The 18,913-nt window shown below is 52.8% G+C and overlaps 1 protein-coding gene across 1 annotated transcript; it reads right to left on the bottom strand.

The window, feature by feature from the left end:
* Positions 1 to 225: 225 nt before the first annotated feature.
* On the bottom strand, positions 226 to 18,059 carry EGLN2 (egl-9 family hypoxia inducible factor 2). The gene is made up of 6 exons (XM_083754170.1): positions 17,904 to 18,059; positions 16,493 to 17,204; positions 7,361 to 7,480; positions 4,566 to 4,702; positions 1,137 to 1,204; positions 226 to 861 (listed from the first exon to the last, which is right to left on the bottom strand). The coding sequence occupies exons 2-6, from the start codon at positions 17,066 to 17,068 to the stop codon at positions 803 to 805; spliced, it is 960 nt and encodes a 319-aa protein (XP_083610296.1). The 5' UTR covers positions 17,069 to 17,204; positions 17,904 to 18,059; the 3' UTR covers positions 226 to 802.
* Positions 18,060 to 18,913: the final 854 nt, after the last annotated feature.

Genomic DNA, 18,913 nt, shown 5'->3' with positions numbered 1-18,913 from the left:
CATCCCTGACCACTGGGTCCTGCTAGCTAGGGACGATGGGAGTTGTAGTCCCAAAACAGCTGGAGGGCCGAGTTTGGGGGTGCCTCCTTTAGACCCGCCAGTGTGACAAGTGAACCGCTCAAATGCCCCCCACCCCTTTCCCAGAGCAGAAGAGGGGTGGTCCAGGAGCCCTGGCTCCCTCTTCTGCCCCCCACCCCTATTCCCAAAAAACAAACAAGTCTGAGATCGTTTCCATGAGCTGATGTTTATTCCGTCTCATCCACGGGGCGGCTGGTTCTCTCACCACCCCTCTCTTTTTCTGCTCTTCCGCACTCCCTCGTTTCCTGCTCCCTCGTTCTCTCTCACTTCGCAGATGGATTAGAATGAGCAGGACCAAGCGCTGTGGGCAGGCAGGAGTGGACCGGGAGGGTTCTGCTGGACAAGGGTTTCTCGACACCCAGGGGTCCCTTCTGATGCGGCAGAAGGGGGACACAAAAGCCACCCTCTCCCTGGGGGGGCTGCACCTACAGATGCCGGGCCCATTCACACAAACACACACACACACAAACAACCCCCCTTTCTTCTCAAGGTCCAGCTGCCTCTCAACAGTCCCCTTTTTCTTCCTCTTCTTTATCATCGTCATCTTCCTCTCCTCCTGGGCTGTGGTCAAAGGCCTTCCAGCTGCAGCCGGCCGGAGTTGGGGGGGGGCAGCGGCAGCGGACACAGGCGGCAGCAAAGGCGGCAACAGGCAGCTTGAAATGGCCAAAGAGAGCGCAGGGTCTTTGGCGGTCAGGATCCCACGGCGGCAACACACGACTGTCCGTCAGGTCGGTCCGTTTTCCTGCGCCCCGCCGGGAGAGGACTCTGCCCCCTTCTTCTGAGCTTTAGAGGGGGGGAAAGAACAAAGGTGACCCCAAAGAGGTCAGCTTTTCTGCAAAAGGGGCTTTTTAGGGGGCCCTGCCACTCTCACCCAGTTCCAGGAGGCTGTGCAGAGGGGAGGAACTCTGCACGCGCTCAGAGGTTATTTCCCCAACCCAGCGCCAATGGAGCCCCAAGCGCTAGCAGTCGGTCTGTGGGCCTGCCCTCCGTGCCCCAGCTGCCCCCACCCCACTTCCCGGTGCCAGTGAGCCCCAGCACCTAGTTGCCCGTCCACATACCCAGCTGGTGCCTCCCTTTGGCTTCTGCCCGCTCCTTGGCATCAAAATACCAGATGGTGATGGCATACCTAGGGGGAAAGCAGAGCGGTGACAGTTTTGCAAGGTTCCTGAGCTGTGCGGAGGGAAAGCGACAGTTTTGCAAGGATCCAGTGCGGTGCCGAGGAGCTGAGCTCTCGCACGGCTCATGCTTGGCTCGGTGGGGCTTGCGCAGGACAACCACCCCCAGCCCCAATGGGAAGAACTGGGGAGGAACCGGGGGGGCAGTCCCAGTTCCCCATCCCCTCCACTAAAATGCAATTGTACAACTTGCTGTTGAAATGGAATACAGAGGATGAAACGGTGAAATCTGTTATGATCAAATGGGCACAAGATGTTGGACATAACATTATGATGGCTGACTGGGAACAGTTATGGACCACAGGTATGAAGTTTACGGCATGTAATGCCTTAAGAGAGAATATAATGAAAATGATATACAGGTGGTACATGACACCAGTCAAGCTTGCAAAAATTTATCATCTGCCCGATAATAAATGTTGGAAATGTAAAGAGACTGAAGGTACATTCTTTCACCTTTGGTGGACGTGCCCAAAGATTAAGACCTTTTGGGAGATGATCTATAATGAAATGAAAAAGGTATTTAAATATACCTTCCAGAAGAAACCAGAGGCCTTTCTCTTGGGCATGGTCGGACAATTGGTGCTAAAAGAGGATAGAGGATAGAAGGTGATGGACTATATGGAACTGGCGGAAATGACTGGCAGAATCCGAGACCAGGGAGAAGAGTCGGTGGAAGAAGATTGGAAGAAAATTAAAGTATATCTTCAGAAATATTGTAAAATTAAGGAATGTTAGAAAGAGATTGGAATAAAAGTATGTGGTTTTAGCAGAAAAGATATAAAGGATTAAGTAAAAATGAATTGGTGAAAGAAGAGAATGCAAAACTACAATATATTAAGATAAATTACTAAGATAAAAACAAAGTTGGGAAGGATTTGCTGAAATATCTATTTGAACTAGAATACAAAAATGGGAGGTGTGAGGAGGTCAAGGAAGTAAGTGAATGAAAATAAGTGATGTAAAGGTTTGATTTGTTGTTGTTTTTCTTTTCTTTTCTGTTTTTGGATGATGTTTGTTTTATATGTATTGTTCTTTCTTTACCTTTTTTGATTGTTATTTATATTTTTTCTTTTTTTTTCTGTAACCTTTTAAAAAAAAATCCTAATAAAAATCTATTTTTTAAAAAAAAAAAGGGAAAAAAAGAAAATGCAATTTGGAAAGCCAGAGCCAAAAGCACAGAGATTTCTGCGCACAGGGACACATCTCCCTTCTGCAGGATCTGCTTTCTTTCCGCAGGGCCTTTAAGACAGAGTTCAAAGTTGCTCCACCTGACCTTTGGCTTGGAATCAACTTGATCCCCTTCCCCTCTATCTTTTCTCCTTCTGTGATGGAACTCCTATTTGGGGACTTCCCTGGCTTTTTTCTGGCCCACGTAGGACCAGTCTGGATAGTTGGCCTGATGAAGACTTGACATTTTGATCCCCAAAAAGTTTTTGATTTGAGTTTCTACTGAAACGAGGCTGCATTTTAACGTTGTACTTAATCTTGTTTTTAAGTTGAATTTTAATCAATTGTTTTTATACCTGGTGTTAGCCGCCCTGAGCCAGGTCTTGGCTGGGGAGGGCGGGGTATAAAGAAATTATACAGCACACGGAAACGCCGTTTACCTTCCCGCCAGTAAGCGGTCCCTATTTATCTACTTGCACCCGGGGGTGCTTTCGAACTGCTAGGTTGGCAGGCGCTGGGACCGAGCAGCGGGAGCGCACCCCGCCGCGGGGATTCGAACCGCCGACCTTTCGATCGGCAAGCCCTAGGCGCTGAGGCTTTTACCCACAGCGCCACCCGCGTCCCGTGGAACTGGACCTAGCCACAGCAAAAAAAAATCCTCACTCAAAAACTTGAGTTACAGATAGGTAGCCGTGTTGGTCTGCCATAGTCAAAACAAAAAAAATTCCTTCCAGTAGCACCTTAAAGACCAACTAAGTCAGTTCTTGGTATGAGCTTTCGTGTGCATGCACACTTCTTCAGATACACTGAAACAGAAGTTTCCAGACCCTTCTATATAGTGAGAAGGTGGGGAGGGGTATTACTCAGAAGGGTGGTGGGAATGGGTGGTTGGCAGATAGCTGTGATGAGCCTGTTGACGACTCTTAACGACTGCAATAGGTCTTACAGGGAGAAGCAAGGGGTGAAAAGGTGAAAAATGGCTTTGTCATGTATAATGAGATAAGAATCCAAGGTCTTTGTTCAGGCCAGGTTTCTCCATGGTTTTAAGTTTGGTGATAAGTTGTAATTCAGCAGCTTCTCTTTCCAGTCTATTTCTGAAATTCCTTTGTAGTAAAACAGCTACTTTGAGATCTTGTATAGAATGTCCTGGGAGATCGAAGTGTTCTCCTACTGGTTTCTCTGTCTTGTGATTCCTGATGTCCGATTTATGTCCGTTTATTCTTTGGCGTAAGGTCTGGCCTGTTTGTCCAATATAGAGAGCTGAAGGACACCCTTCTGAGTAATACCCCTCCCCTTCTGAGTAATACCCCTCCCCACCTTCTCACTATATAGAAGAGTCTGGAAACTTCTGTTTCAGTGTATCTGAAGAAGTGTGCATGCACACGAAAGCTCATACCAAGAACTGACTTAGTTGGTCTTTAAGGTGCTACTGGAAGGAATTCTTTTTGTCAAAAACTTGAGGAGATTGACCTACAACAAAACACCATTTTGGGTAGTGGCACTTGCTGACCATTAAATCTTGGCATAGTGCCCTCTCAGCAGATACCATCTTATTTGACTTCTTTGTCTGTAGCGGTCCACAGATATGTCTTTATTAAGGCAAGATTTAACGCCTTTCCTTCCAATGTCTTGAATAATAGATTTTCCAATGGTCAGATCTCAGCGGTGTGTGTATGTGATAATAGATCTATAGAATCCTTACAACATATACTATTCTGTTGTTCACTACATTCAGTTTCTCGGATCAGATTTTTGTCCCCTTTATTATTGGAAATCTCGGGTGACTCCTTGGAAACACAGCTAATACATTTACTGCAAGATTCTGATCCCAGTAGGTCTCTTTCTGTTGCCAGATTTCTGTTAACAGTATTAGCTTATAAGAGGAAAAATGGATTACTCTATGATTATTGATTTTGCCTAAATAATACTGATTTATATTGATAATTTGATATTTTAAGCACTATATTGTTCTTATTTTAATGGAATTTAGAAATTTATGGTTTGAGATGTACTTGATTTAAACGTATTTTAATTTATTAATTTTACTTTGTTATACCTCTTTTGCTGTATGATCTATTGAATATGGGCCTATGGCCGTAATAAACTATCTATCAATCTATTGGGCCCACCCCTCCCCATTACCTGGTGGCGTAGGCTGGCTTCACTTCGTGGGGGTTACGCCGGTCGGACCAGAAGATGAGCAGCCGGTCAAAGATGGGCTCAATGTTGGCCACCACCGAGCGTCCCTCAGGGTAGATCTGCAGGATCCCACCGTGAACCTGGCACAGACGGGGAGACGTCAAAGGGTCCCTTCGCAGACGGACCCCAAGGTAGCACGAAACCGACACCCAAGTCATTCGTTCGCCTCCTGCCCCTCCCAGGCACCCTTGGGTGGGAGCGTGAGAATACTGAGTGCCCCTCTGGAAGAGGACTTCCTAGCTGGGCATTCAGGGTCCTCAAAGAGGGGCTCCTATGGGTGCATCTGGGGCACAGAAGGACAAGCGCGACAACTCAAGGACGGGGGCTAGGGGGGCAGGAAGTTGGGGCGATGCTCTAGCCAGGCACTGAGGCCCAGGTTGCCCTGGGGTGCAAGCGGGAACACCTTGGATGTGGAATAATAATAATAATTTATTATTTATACCCCGCCCATCAGGCTGGGTTTCCCCAGCCACTCTTGGCAGCTTCCAACAAAATATTAAAATCCATCAAATGTTAAAAGCTTCCTTAAACAGGGCTGCCTGGAGATCCAGGTTAGGGGGGGGCGGCACCGGTGGCCTCCACCCCACCCAATGCAAGTAGGACTAGAACAGGAGTCCAGAGGATGGATCAGGCCAGCATCCTGTTCTCACAGCGGCTGAACAGATGCGTGGGGAAACCCGCAATCAGGATTCGAACACAAGACCCTTCTCCACTCCTGGGGTTCCCTGCCTCCAGGGATGAGCACAACTATCCCAGCTGGGAGTCACCCAAAGCCCTCTCCTCCTCCTCCTCTGGGAATTGGTCCAGTCCTCTCTGAAAGACATCCAAGTTGCTGGCCGATGCTGCGTCTAGTGGAAGGGAGTTCCGCAGTTTAACTCCCTGCTGCGTGAAGAACGACTTATCCGTCCTGAATCTTCATCATATGCCCTTGAGTTCTTTTATGGGAACTTGCCCTGAGACCTTCAGGTATAGAGCGGTATATAAATTCAATCAGTTCTAGTGTTATTGGGGGGGGGGGCAAAAACTTGTCAGGTTGGAAGGGACCCCAAAGGTCCTCTAGTCCAACCCCCTGCAATGCAGGAATCTCAGCTAAAGCATCCCTGCCTCTCGGTCGCCTTTCCTATAGCCTGAAAAGTCCCAAACGCTGCAACCTTTTCTGCAATATCCATTTGGAGACGAGGCAACCAGAACAGGACACTGAACCCCCAATCCGGTTGCACCACAGATTTTGCAAAACGGCCTTGTGATTTGGGCGTTTTTATTCTCAGTCTCTTTCCTAGAAATATGGGCCTCCAACTCCCATCAGCCTCAGCTGGCATGACCATGGATCAGGGATGACGGGAAATCAGGAATACTGAAAGGGGGTGGGGGGGCGACAGAGTCTCTCCCCCCCCCCTACACACGCACACCCCTCCGCTCTCCAAACCCAGGAAGAATTGACCTGTGAAATTACCTGGTGCAAAACGGATGAGGAGCTTCCCTCTCTCCAGGACTTTTATCCAGGATGGCGAAAATGGAACCTCCAGGCTTAAAAGCAGTCTACCACATGAATACTCATTTAGAGAGAAGGGCGACTGCCTGAGGGGTTTTCCCCAGGAGTCTCTGGTTGGCCAAATTGGGGGGAGTTCACAATGTTGGACTAGGTAGCTTGAGGGTTTGCATCTGTCTTGCAACCCCAGAACAGAGCCAGGGAATTTCCCCTACGGAAAAGGGTTGCAGCATTTGGGACTCCTCTGTTTAGGGAAAAGCCGAGTTAAGATGTGATGTGACGGACGTTTTTCTCCTTCTCTCATAACGCCAAGTCGGAATATTCAGGACAGTTGAAGGGAAATCCTCCTTCGTGTGCCACAGCGTCGGACTGTGGAACTCTCTACCACTGGAGGGTGTGAGGGCCACAGCTTCAAAATATCAGAGAAATTCATGGAAATCAGTAAGGCTCTCGGTGGCTACTGGCCGCAAAGGCTCTGCTCAGCCTCTGAATCCCAGTGTCTGGAAACCCCAGGAAAGGGAGAGTTGCTCTTGTGTTCGGATCCTGCTGGCTGGTTTTGCATAATGGGCATCTGGTGGGCCACTGTGAAGACAGGATTCCAGACTCGATGGGCCCCCTTTGGCCTGATCCAGCAGCCAGGCTCTTCTTTTGCTCTTATGGAGCCTCCAGCTACAGGAGCAGTCTATCACGATTCCTAGGTTCTATGGGCTCTTTGGCCACTCTAAGAACAGGAGGTTGGATCAGAAGCTTCACGGATCAGGCCCACTCTCTCCTTTCATAAGCTCCCCGCCAAGCCTCCACAACAGAAAGACCCCAGGAGTCCTGGCGGAAAGACCCGCGGCCAAAAGACTTTGGCTGGGACTTTCCGTGCGCACCAGGGAGTCGAAGCCCAGTCCCTGCAATCCGCCGACACTGGGCAGGCACTCTGCATATGCTCAGATGCACACGCTTTCTATCGGTGCTTCTCGTGGCCCCAGCACTGAGCCCTGCGCTCTTCGCCTCCAAACTTTCTTCTTCCGCAAGCCGAGAGCAGGGCCCCGGAGTCCTAGGCTGCTGAAGGAACCCAGGCGTCCTACTCCACAAGGTCGGCCCCCTGAGCACAGGAGTTTCGCCTGTTGGAGGGGGCAGAGGAAGGGGCACAGAACGGAGGGCAGGGCGTCGGAGAAGAGGAAATGTGTGCCATGCATGAGACCGGGGGGGTGGACAGAGGGGCAGGTGGCAGGTGCAGAGCCCCCCCTCCCCCACGTACCTTGCTGTCCCAGTGCCGGTTTAGGTAATAGATGCAAGTGACGCAGCGCCCGTCTCCGTGAGGGTTGTCCACATGGCGCAGGTACCCCCTGCCATTGCCAGGGTAACATGCCACCATGGCCTGGAGGGGAGGGGGGAAGGGAGAGGAGGGAGGGGTCAATGCCAGGGGTCGGACCAAACACAGCTCCAGGACCGCCTCTTCCCAGCTCCGCCCCCCCTGCCAGGAGCTCCAGGAAGGAAAAAACAAGGACCCAAAGCCCGTATTCTCCCTTTTGGAAAGCGGTCTGCATGGGGCAGATGGGGAGATTAATTTGCAAAGCGCCCACCCCCTAGAACCCCCGCTCTGGGGCCAGGTGGGCAACAGCGGAGGAGGCCAGTCTGTAGCTTTTCCTAGGGGGCAGCATGCATCGGGGGCGAGCAGGGAAGGAAGGGGGAGAGGCAGGCAGGCAGACGCAAGGAATTTGGGGGTGTCCAATTGTTAAAACAACCCAAGTTGAGTCCGGAAGCCACTTGGGCAGGAAGACCAAATCCTTTCTTGGAATCCTGGAACGGTCGAGTCGGAAGGGAACCCGGGGGTGATCTAGCCCAACCCCGAGGAAGGCAGGAATTTGCTGGCTTCTTTGTCTACCAGCGGGTGGCGCTGTGGGTTAAACCACAGAGCCTAGGATTTGCTGATCAGAAGGTCGGCGGTTCGAATCCCCGCGGCGGGGTGAGCTCCCGTTGCTCGGTCCCTGCTCCTGCCAACCTAGCAGTTCAAAAGCATACCAGTGCAAATAGATAAATAGGTACCGCTCCGGCGGGAAGGTAAATGGCATTTCCGTGCGCTGCCCTGGTTTGCCAGAAGCGGCTTAGTCATGCAGGGCACACGACCCGGGAGCTGTACGCCGGCTCCCTCAGCCAGTAAAGCGAGATGAGTGCCACAACCCCAGAGTCGGCCACGACTGGACCTAATGGTCAGGGGTCCCTTTACCTTTTTGTCCACCTATTCCTTGCCTGCCCTTCTCCCCGACATCCTAACATGCAAGAATTAAAGCGCATTGTTAAAAGCACTTTAGGATAACTTCCCGTTGTAAGGCGGGTCCCTAGAAACATGCACCTCGAGAGACAGAGCAAACAGGTGAGTCTTCAGCAAAAGATGAAAGCAGTGCAAGGAAGGCATATCTTAGTGGGGAGGGGGTCCCCAAGCCAAGGGGCCTCAACAGAAGACCCTCTCCTCCCCCTGGGCTGCCACCCACCCTCCTGGAGCCCCTACAGTCGGAGGAACCAGCAAGGTGCCTGTCTCAGCACCCAGAAGAGTCTGCGGCAAAGGAAGCCAGACGTTCAGGTTTTGGGGTCCCGAGTCGCCCAGGGCTTTAAACACCCGTGAGGAGGTGTTTTAATAATAATAATAATAATTATTATTATTATTATTATTATTATTATTATTATTATTTATTATTATTTATACCCCACCCATCTGGCTGGGCCTCCCTAGCCACTCTGGGCAGCCTCCAACAAAACACTAAAATACAATAACCTATTAAACATTAAAAGCTTCCCTAAACAGGGCTGCCTTCAGATGTCTTCTAAAAGTCTGGTAGTTGTTTTTCTCTTTGACATCTGGTGGGAGGGCGTTCCACAGGGCGGGTGCCACTACTGAGAAGGCCCTCTGCCTGGTTCCTTGTAACTTGGCTTCTCGTAGCGAGGGAACCGCCAGAAGGCCCTTGGCACTGGACCTCAGTGTCTGGGCTGAACGATCGGGGTGGAGACGCTCCTTCAGGTATACTGGACCGAGGCTATTTAGGGCTTTAAAGGTCAGCACCAACACTTTGAGAATTGTGCTCGGAAATGTACTGGGAGCCAGTGTAGGTCTTTCAAGATTAGTTGTAGTTTCTGGATTAGTTGTAGTTTCTGGGTCACCTTCAAAGGTAGCCCCACGTAGAGCGCATTGCAGTAGTCCAAGCGAGAGATAACTAGAGCATGCACCACTCTGGTGAGACAAGTCTGCGGGCAGGGAGGGTCTCATCCTGTGTACCAGATGGAGTTGATGGACACAGAATTGACCTGGACACAGAATTGACCTGGGCCTCCATGAACAGCTGTGAGTCCAAAATGACTCCCAGGCTGCGCCCCTGGTCCTTCAGGGGCAGAGTTACCCCATTCAGGACCAGGGAGTCCTCCACACCTGCCCATCTCCTGTCCCCTCAAAACAGTATTTCTGTCTTGTCAGGATTCAATCTGTTAGCCGCCACCCATCCTCCAACCGCCTCCAGACACTCACACAGGACCTTCACCGCCTTCACTGGTTCTGATTTGAAAGAGAGGTAGAGCTGGGTGTCATCTGCATACTGATGAACACCCAGCCCAAACCCCCTGATGATCTCTCCCAGCAGTTGCATGTTGAAAAGCATGGGGGAGAGAACCTTGAATTAGGTCCGGAAAAGAACCGGCAACCAGCTGCTTTAAATTGGGGCTCATAGGAGATCTAAAGAGATCCAGACAGGAATCGGGCTGCCATGTTTGGGACCGACCAAAGTTTCCCGGCAGTCTTCAAGGGCAACCCCAGGAGGAGCACATTGCAGTAATCCAGCCTGAAAATTGCCAGAGCGTGGAGTTGTAGCGGCCAAGTCGTCTCTGTCCAAAAGGGGCTGTAGATGTGCGTGTCCCCAATACTGAGGCCACCTGAGCCCCCCAGGAACAGGGGGGAATCCAGGAGCCCTCCCCCAAAGTGCAGGGGAGCACAGCCCCCCAGCCTAGACTTGAGAACTTGGGATACAGCACATCTCTGCCTTTTCAGGATTCAGTTGTTTATTATTATTATTATTATTATTATTATTATTATTATTATTATTCATTAGAATATAATTTTTTAAATAATTAACCACAATTAACAATTGGTAATAAAAATAATTGATAGTAATTAAAATAGTTAGCAAGGGTAACTATAGTTAAAAATGATAACTGATTATATATGAATAACCCGTCCTCATAAGGGACCCCGGGTAGGTTACTGCATCAAAACACAACATTAAAAACAATTCAATATACAGTGGTACCTCTGGATACGAACGGGATCCGTTCCAGAGCCTTGTTTGCGTCCTGAAGTAAACGCAACCCGCGTCTGCGCATGTTGCGATTCTCAGCTTCCATGCATGCGCATGACATCATTTTTTAGCATCTGCGCATGCGCGAGCGGCGAAAGCCGGAAGTAACACGTTCCATTACTTCCGGGTCACCGCAGAACACAACCCGAAAGCGCTCAACCTGAAGCAACTTCAACCCGAGGTGTGACTGTAATTTATGAAAAATGAGAACAAAACTCCCCTGCCTTTGAGCACAGCAGAAGCCAAGCCTCCATCCTGAGAACAGTTTGAGGAGGGGTCCCCAAGGCCGCCAGGGGGATCCTGACCCCAAGAGCTTGCTCCCTCCGCCCACAACTTCCTTGGGGTACTTCTTCCCCGAACTGCGAGCCCCTCGTCCCTGCGAGCCCCTAAGATGGGATGCGCTCCCACAAACGTGCAAATCCAAAACACGCGACACCTTTTTAGGGTCCCTCGACCCCGAGCAAAAAGAATTCTGCGTATGCCCAGAGGCCCCTCTCCGCTGCTAAAACAGAAAGCGGGGAAATAGCAAAACTACTTCCAAAGTCAAAGCCCTGGAGAGGAAATTCTGGAGGGGGGAAAGCTTGAGAAATGAAATCTGATTGGAATTAATTTTATAATGAAATGATTGTATAATGTTTTATCATTTTACTGTTGTTAGCCGCTCTGAACCCGGCTTCAGATGGGGAGGGTGGGATATAAATAAAAAAAATTATTACTATTATTATTATTATTATTATTATTATTATGGCAGTGAAGATTGGAGGGTGGTTGGGCTATGAATGGGTATTATTATTATTATTATTATTATTATTATTATTAAAGGACTGACACCTGAGATTTTGGAGGGGGGGCGTGGAGAGAGAGACAAGAAAGGGTCACCGTTTGCTGCCTGGCCAGGAAGGAGACGCTGAGCTGGGGGAGGCCAAATGATTTCCCAACAGATCTCTGCCCCCCAACAAACAAACAAAAATAAAGTGGGGTTGCAAGCAAAGCCAGTGGCCAAAGTCCCACCGCTTCCCAACCCTGCAAGAAAGTCAACAGCAGAAGGGGGGGCAGAGAAGGAGGCGAGAGAGGCTGTAATCTCTCTTCTCCCCCCCCAGGGGGCAAAAGGCTGGTGCGTCCTGTTCCCTCACATTCCCGGTAGCACCAAGGACATTAAGTCCTCGTGACGCAGGATCTGCTCTCGGACCAAAGCGTGGAAGGCTGCCGGCGGGGTCAGCCGAGGACACGGCTCAGCTCTGCCCTTAGACGCCTCGAGATAATGAGCCCCTTCGCGCTCCAGGAGGCGGCGGGAAGGGGGGGTGGCCTGCTGTGCCTCGGTTTCCCCTTCGCTAGGCGGCTGCAGGGGTCGTGCCAGGACATGGAGGGAGACCCCACACAAACCCACACTGAGTCAAGCCAAGAATCAGCTCTCTGGCAGGCTGGCAGGGCCCCAATTTTGTGCACCCTCCGCAGTGGGGGTGCAGGGGAACAAAGGATGCGATAAGCAGCCTCTGGACCATTTCCCGCCGTTCTGGAGGAAGTATCCTGGCAACGCTCGGAGCGGCTGCGACTTGACCGAACGGCTTTAATTGCTGCGGCGAATCTGCAGCTGCGTTTGATCTCTGTGGCTTTCTGAAAGGCTGTTGCGAATCACAGGGAGATCAGGGTTTGCTGGAAAGCAGAATAAAAATATAAAATCGGACCGGCTTTTTTGCGGAGATGGGGCTGGAATCCAGGAATTTGGGCAATGCAGTGGTGCAGCTACTAGAGCACAGGGACGCTTCAGGGTTGCTCAGTCCGGAGTTCGAAATTCGCCAGGCACGTTTTGCAACTGCCCTGGCCCCGATTGCAACCCAGTGGAAATCTCTGAGCGCCAAGTTGGCAGATGGCTCACCCCCTCCTCCGTTCATTATTATTAATTATTATTATTACAATGGTACCTCGGGTTACATACGCTTCAGGTTACAGACTCAGCTAACCCAGAAATAGTACCTTGGGTTAAGAACTTTGCTTCAGGATGAGAACAGAAATCGTGCTCCGGCGGTAGCAGGAGACCCCATTAGCTAAAGTGGTGCTTGAGGTTAAGAACAGTTTCTGGTTAAGTACGGACCTCCAGAATGAATTAAGTACTTAACCTGAGATACCGCTGTATTATTATTATTATTATTGTTGTTGTTGTTGTTGTTGTTGTTGTTGTTGTTGTTGTTGTTGTTATACTTTAATGTCACACATTAAAAACTTCCCTGAATAGGGCTGCCTTCAGATGTCTTCTAAATGTCAGGTAGTTGTTTATCTCTTTGACATCTGGTGAGAGGGCGTTCCACAGGGCGGGCGCCACCACCGAGAAGGCCCTCTGCCTGGTTCCCTGTAGCTTTGCTTCTCGCAGTGAGGGAACCGCCAGAAGGCCCTCGGCGCTGGACCTCAGTGTCCGGGCTGAATGATGGGGGTGGAGACGCTCCTTCAGGTATGCTGGGCCTTTGAGGCCGTTTAGGGCTTTCAAGGTCAGCACCAAGACTTTGAATTGTGCTCGGAAACGTACTGGGAGCCAGTGTAGGTCTTTCAAGACTGGTGTTATGTGGTCTTGGCGGCTGCTCCCAGTCCCCAGTCTAGCTGCTAACTACAACGACCCTGCGAGGGAGGTTAAGAAGGCTGCGAATGATTCCAAGGACACCCAGCGAGCTTCATGACAGAGTGACGATTCGAACCCTGATCTCCCAGGTCCGACACTCGAACCACTACACCGCAATGGCTTCCTAAGGCAGCTCAGGAAATTAAGTAGGTAAATAAATATGGAGAAAGCCAAACGTCACTTAGAGAAGGATCTGAAATATTTTCCTGGTTTATTCCGGATTGTTTTATTTGATATTTTAATGTGTTGTAAACCACTTTGAGGTGGTTTTTTTCCCTTTAAAATACGAAGCGGCATAGAATGAAATGAATAATAAATAAATTCCATCACCCAAAAAAAAATGGCATCCAGGCATTCCAATTCGCTTATAAATCTGAGTTTCTAACACTGCCTCTACCCCACCTTCTGCCCACCCCCCAAAAAAAATATATTATGCCGCCCGCAGCAAACACACCCCCCCCCAAGATACGATCAAATTCCAACTCCCAGAAGGCAGGGAGAATGGCAGGCATTGCAGATCAGTAACAGCTGGAGGGCTGCAAATTTCTCTGATTCCAGGAAAGAGATGGAGGCAGCCAGGGCCTTTCCTAGAATTCACAGATCCCTCTCCCTACTGGGAGCAAAGAGTCAGGGCTGCCTGCAGGGGCGAATGCTGCATCCCCCGTCCCAGCCCCCTGCAACCCACCCCCCAAAAAGAAAAGATCCTGCCAACGTTGCTGGAAAAAGCAAAAACAGAGCGGAGAGGGGAGAGGGGAAGAGCTCTGCGCTGGTCCAGCAAATCAGCTTCCATCAGCAATTTTACCCACTGGGAGGGAGGGAGCCGGGGGTCAGCCGGGGACCTTGACAAAAGGGGGCAGCCGGGGTTGCCAAAAAAGCCGCAGGGTCAGCCTGGGTGGCTCCTGACACCGATCCGGGCGCAAAGAGCTCTCTGGGATGGCTCTGAGCCAAGCAGTCTTTGCAGCTCAGCCCCGGTACTCGTTTGAGGCAGAGGGTCCCAGCAGGGAAACTGCTATCGGCCTTTATTCTGGATTACTGCAAGGTCTTCGGCATTGAGCTTCCGCCAAGGACGGCTCAGAAACTCCAGCGGGAGCAGAACTGGACAGCCTGGCTGCTCATTGGGCCAAGACGGACGGAGTCTGACTGCGCCGGCTGCCAATCAGTTTCTGGACCCCCTCCAGAGTGCCGGTTTTGCCGAGGAACCGCAGTATCTCAAGGGCCAACTCTCCCCATATGAACCCACCCAGATCCTCTGGTTATCATCCGGTGCCCGTCTGAAGGAGAGGTCTGGCAGCACGAGAGCAGGGCCTTTACTGGGGTGGCTCCCCGTTCGTGGAATACTCTCCACAGGGAGGTTAGCCTGGAGACTTCACTGAGCATCTTCTGGCACCAGGCAAAAACATTCCCATTTAACCAGGCCTTGGACTGTTAAACTAAATGAGTCGAGGGGGGGAATTGTTTGTTTGTTTGTTTGTTTGTTTGTTTGTTTGTTTGTGTTTTTATGTTGTCAACTGCCCTGTGATCTTCAGATAAAATGGTGGTATACAAATTTAATAAATAAAATGAGAATAAAAATAACTTGCAAGTGAGGGGCCCTCTGAGCATACACAGAGCCCTTTCCCCTTTGATTAGAGCAACCCAGCCAGTCCCTAAATTGCTCCGGAAGGCAGGACCCAAACCCATGGCTTCAACTTGCAAGAAAGCAGATTCCGATTCAATACACGGAACAACTTTCTGACAGTAAGAAGGGATGTTTGAATCAGAGTAAGAAGCAGAATTTGAAGGGGCTCCTGTCAGGGACCCTTCAGCTGGGATTCCTGCCTTGAAGGGGGTTGGGCTAGATGACCACTGGGGGTGCCCTTCGACTCAACGATTCTACGATTTAGGCAAAGGCGGGCAGGAGAAGGTCAGAACGAAGGCGCCGGTTGCGACAGGAGAGAGGGGCAAAGTTCTGTGCGGAAATGATAGGTGAAGAATCACAAGACCGTCTAGCCCCCTTCCCTGCCCCACAGAGCACACAAACACCAAGCGGCTCAGCTCCTCCCCCAGTTCCAGGAACGCAGGAGGGTGAGTTGGCTGCTGTTTCCTAGAAATGCACCCTAGACGTCCTCAGAGACACTCTTTCCTTGCTGCACATTCCACAGTGAATCCAAAATCCACCTTCTCCAGGGACCCTACAACTATCCGTGCGCTCGTTACACAACAGGTACAGTTGTCGTCCGGCCAACACTGCCTCTGCCTGCTTTTGTCTTTCCAGGAAAAGGAACCCCCCCCCCCAGCCACCCCCATAGACAGGAAAAGGCTCCCACCTCCCTCTGGCAGGTGGGATGAGTTAGCGACCCCTAACACGCACCCAAAAGAGGCAACACGGGTTGTGGAAGGTTGCCCTTGCAATGCAACACCTCCAGGGGTCCTGGGAGCCCCCTCCTCCTCCTCCACAGACCCCCACCCCAAATGCAGGAGGGCCCAGGACCCCCCAGGACCTGCCCTGCCTGGCCCAGAGGTCACCGACGGCCGAAGCAACTGAGCGTTTCCACCAAAGGTCCAGCTGTTGCTGGGGGGGGCGCACAGAGCAGGGAAAAGCCCCCGACATTTCAGGCGCACGGCAAAGCAGGGGGCACCAGGAAGACCCCCAGATCCTGCTGTGGTTCCTGCATCGCAGGTTGCAGGGGTAGAAGGCCTGTCGGTAAAGCTTGAGACAATTAATCTGAGGGTTGTGGGTTCGGGCCCCAAAAGGGGCAAAATATTCCTGCCTTGCAGCGGGTTGGACTGGATGACCCTCAGGGTCCCTTCCAACGCTGCAGTTCTGTGATTCTAGAATCGTACATCTGGAAGGGACCCCCCAAGGTCATCCAGTCCAACCCGCTGCAAGGCAGGAATAAAGATGGGGCAAGCTTGTTTTCTGCTGTTTCAAGGGGTAAGATCAATATTATTACGAGGAAGGATTCACCAAGGAATCGCTCAATGGTGGAGCAGCAGAGGTTTCTAAGCAGGGGTCAGACGGCCGTCTCTCAAGGATTCTTCAGTCGCAATCGTTGCATTGCAGTGGGTTGGAATGGATGACCTCTGGCGGTCCCTTCCAAATACACAATTCCAGGGCGATACGATGGCTTTCCCAACCTAAACGTCTGCACAAACTGCGCATTCAGAAGCACAGACGCAACACAACCCAAACCCGCTGCCACCTCACACCAGGGCAAAGCAGAAAAATAAGAGTCCTCTGCTCCCGTGCAGAGTTCCAAACGGCCAACGCGGACACCCACCCGCCAGAAGCAAGATGTGCCCCCTCTAGGCCAGCGCAGGGACAAGAAAGCAGAGCATTTTGCAGGAACCTACTTTACGCAGCGAGGGAAATGCACTCTGCACATGCACAGAGAGAGCTGGGCGTCCTGCATTGCAGGGGTTGGACTAGATGAGCCCTGGGGGCCCCTCCAGAACTCACCTTGGTCCGTCCGCGGATGTCATAGGTGCCCAGCTTGCCGGCGCACTGAAGCATGAGCCGGTCAACATGCGCCATGAGTTCTCCGATGGCGCGGCACCCGGGCTCCCAGCCCTCCACCCAGGCGATCTGGTCCCCCCGGATGGTGTGGGGGGCCACCGCCCTCTGGCTGACCAGCTGCCCCTCGCGGAACTTGCCGCTGCGGTGGAGCCCCTCCACCTCCGCCAGAATCCGGGCGCCCAGAACCTCCCCGAGGAACGAGTCCTTGACGCAGATCCCGTAAAAGTTCATGCAGGGCACCACGTAGTCCAACGCCAGGTGCCCCGAGGCGGGTGCCCGGGGGTCCGGGGGGGCTTGTCGGTGACGCTTGGCCGCCCCTTCGCCTGCAGGGTCGTTGTTGTCGCTGCCGGGCTCTGCCCTACGGCGTTTTGGATGCCCGTTGAGTGCCAACAGGAGGAGGCCCCCCACAGCTGCCCCTTCGCCCTCCAGCGGGCAGCCCTCTCTGCCCTGGCTGCCCCGACCCATCCTCTGGCAGGGGGGGAACCCTAGCGCGGCGTCCGGGGGGTGCGACTCCTCCATGGCATGTCCCGGGAGCAGGCGAGGGCCGGCGCCATCTTGCGGCCGGGGCGGATTCAGGTGGGGGCAGGAAGGCAAGTCACGGAGAAGAAACTCTGGGGGGTGCCATGTTGCCGTTGGGGGTGCTCAGCCCCCTTGCCTAATATGGGGGGGTGGGGAGAAAGGCAGGTATGGTCAAGGCAAAGATCCGCACCAGACCAGCATCCCCCCTCCCCACCCAGGCTGCTCTGGGCACGGGTTCAAATCATCCCACTTGGCTCAGTTTGCTGCCTTTCACGGCCAGACCTACCTCACAGGGTTGCGGTGGAGATCAAAGCTGGGGGACATGGGTTCAAATCTCACCCCCCCCTCCCGGACTTCACCTGGAGGGCCAGCCGCTGCCTCTCCGAGCCGATCCCACCTTGCAGGGGGGGGGGTTAAAGGAGGAAAGGGAGAAGCAGGACGGCGCCCCCCCTCCCAGATCCTTGGGTAAAGGGATGGGGTGGGAATGGTAGAGATGAAATAAAAAGAGGGAAAGGGGGGCGACTAGGAGAGGCAGAGAGGGACTGGACCCCCCCCCCAAAAAAAAACCACACACACACAGAGCAGCCTCGGGGCCACCCAAAAAGCACGAGTTTCCCAACTTGGCCGGAGAACCGGCGCGATTGTTTTGGGGGGGTTGAAAAAGGGGGCGCCCATTTCGGGGGGGGGCTCCCCGGGAGGAGGCGTCCAGGACCGCGGGGGGGATCAGGGGAGCCATTGCGGTAACCCCCCCCCCCGGGAAGAGGGGTCCAGGGATTCAGGGGGTCCAGCCTGCTCCCCGTGTTGACCCGGGGGTCCCCCATTCCGTCCCTCGTACCTCGGCTCGCCGGGAGGGATGCGGTGTCGCCCCGCAAGCGGCTAGTCCTCAATGCGCCCCCGGCTGCCGCGAGGCCTCCTCTTCTTCTTCCTCCTCTCCTCCTTCTCCTTCTTCCGTCGCTCCTCCTCCTCCGCCGCCCTCCGCTTTTGTTCGCCGGCCCGACGAGCCCGAGCTCGGCTGCGCGGGGAGGAGGAGCCTCGGCCGCCGACCAAAGGCTCGGCTGGGGAGGCGTGGCGGCGCTTCTCTGAACATGTGCAGAGCGCGGCGCGCGCGGAGACACGCCACCGCCGGCCCTGCGAGGCGGGCCAAAGAGGCGCGCCTATGGGAGAAGGGCAGGGGAGCTCCCGGACTACAACTCCCAGGAGTATGGGAGTTGCAGTTCGCCAATACCTGGGAGGGACCCCCCCCCCCAGCTCTCCCCATCCCTCGGGGGGCAACCTGGGGTTCCTTCTACCGGGCTCCGCGCCGCCTTTCTTCTCTTTACGCCTTCGGAGCAGTGCAGCAGCGCCCGGCCATAGGATCGCGGCGTTGGAAGGGACCCCACCGGGTCATCTAGCGCAACCCGCTGCAATGCAGGGGTCTGCTGTCCTCAGCACGGTGTCATTGCAGTGGGAAGGAAGGGGGGGAAGAGGCAGGCTGTTTCGGGGGGTTCAAGCAGCCTTGGTGGTAAGTACTCGTGTTTTTACATGAGTAGAATGTGTCCTTTTATTTAAAATGCATCTCTGGGTTATTTGTGGGGCATAGGAATTCGTTCATTCCCCCCCCCCCATATAGATAGAGGACGGACAGACAGACAGACAGACAGACAGACAGACAGACAGATAGATATAGTCTGGCCCCCCACAAGATCTGAGCGACAGTGGACCAGCCCCCTGCTGAAAAAGTTTGCTGACCCTTGTAATCTAGAGCTTACTGTCTGAATAGGAGGGCCAGTGTGGCACTGCAGTTAAGTGTGCGGGACAGACCTGGGTTCGAATCCTCACTCAGCCGTGGGGCTGTCACTGCCCGCC

Source organism: Podarcis gaigeae, assembly GCF_964106915.1.
Source record: "Podarcis gaigeae genome assembly, chromosome: 8".
Classification (NCBI taxonomy): Eukaryota; Metazoa; Chordata; class Lepidosauria; order Squamata; family Lacertidae; genus Podarcis; species Podarcis gaigeae.
This window is presented reverse-complemented; position numbering and strand designations above follow the sequence as displayed.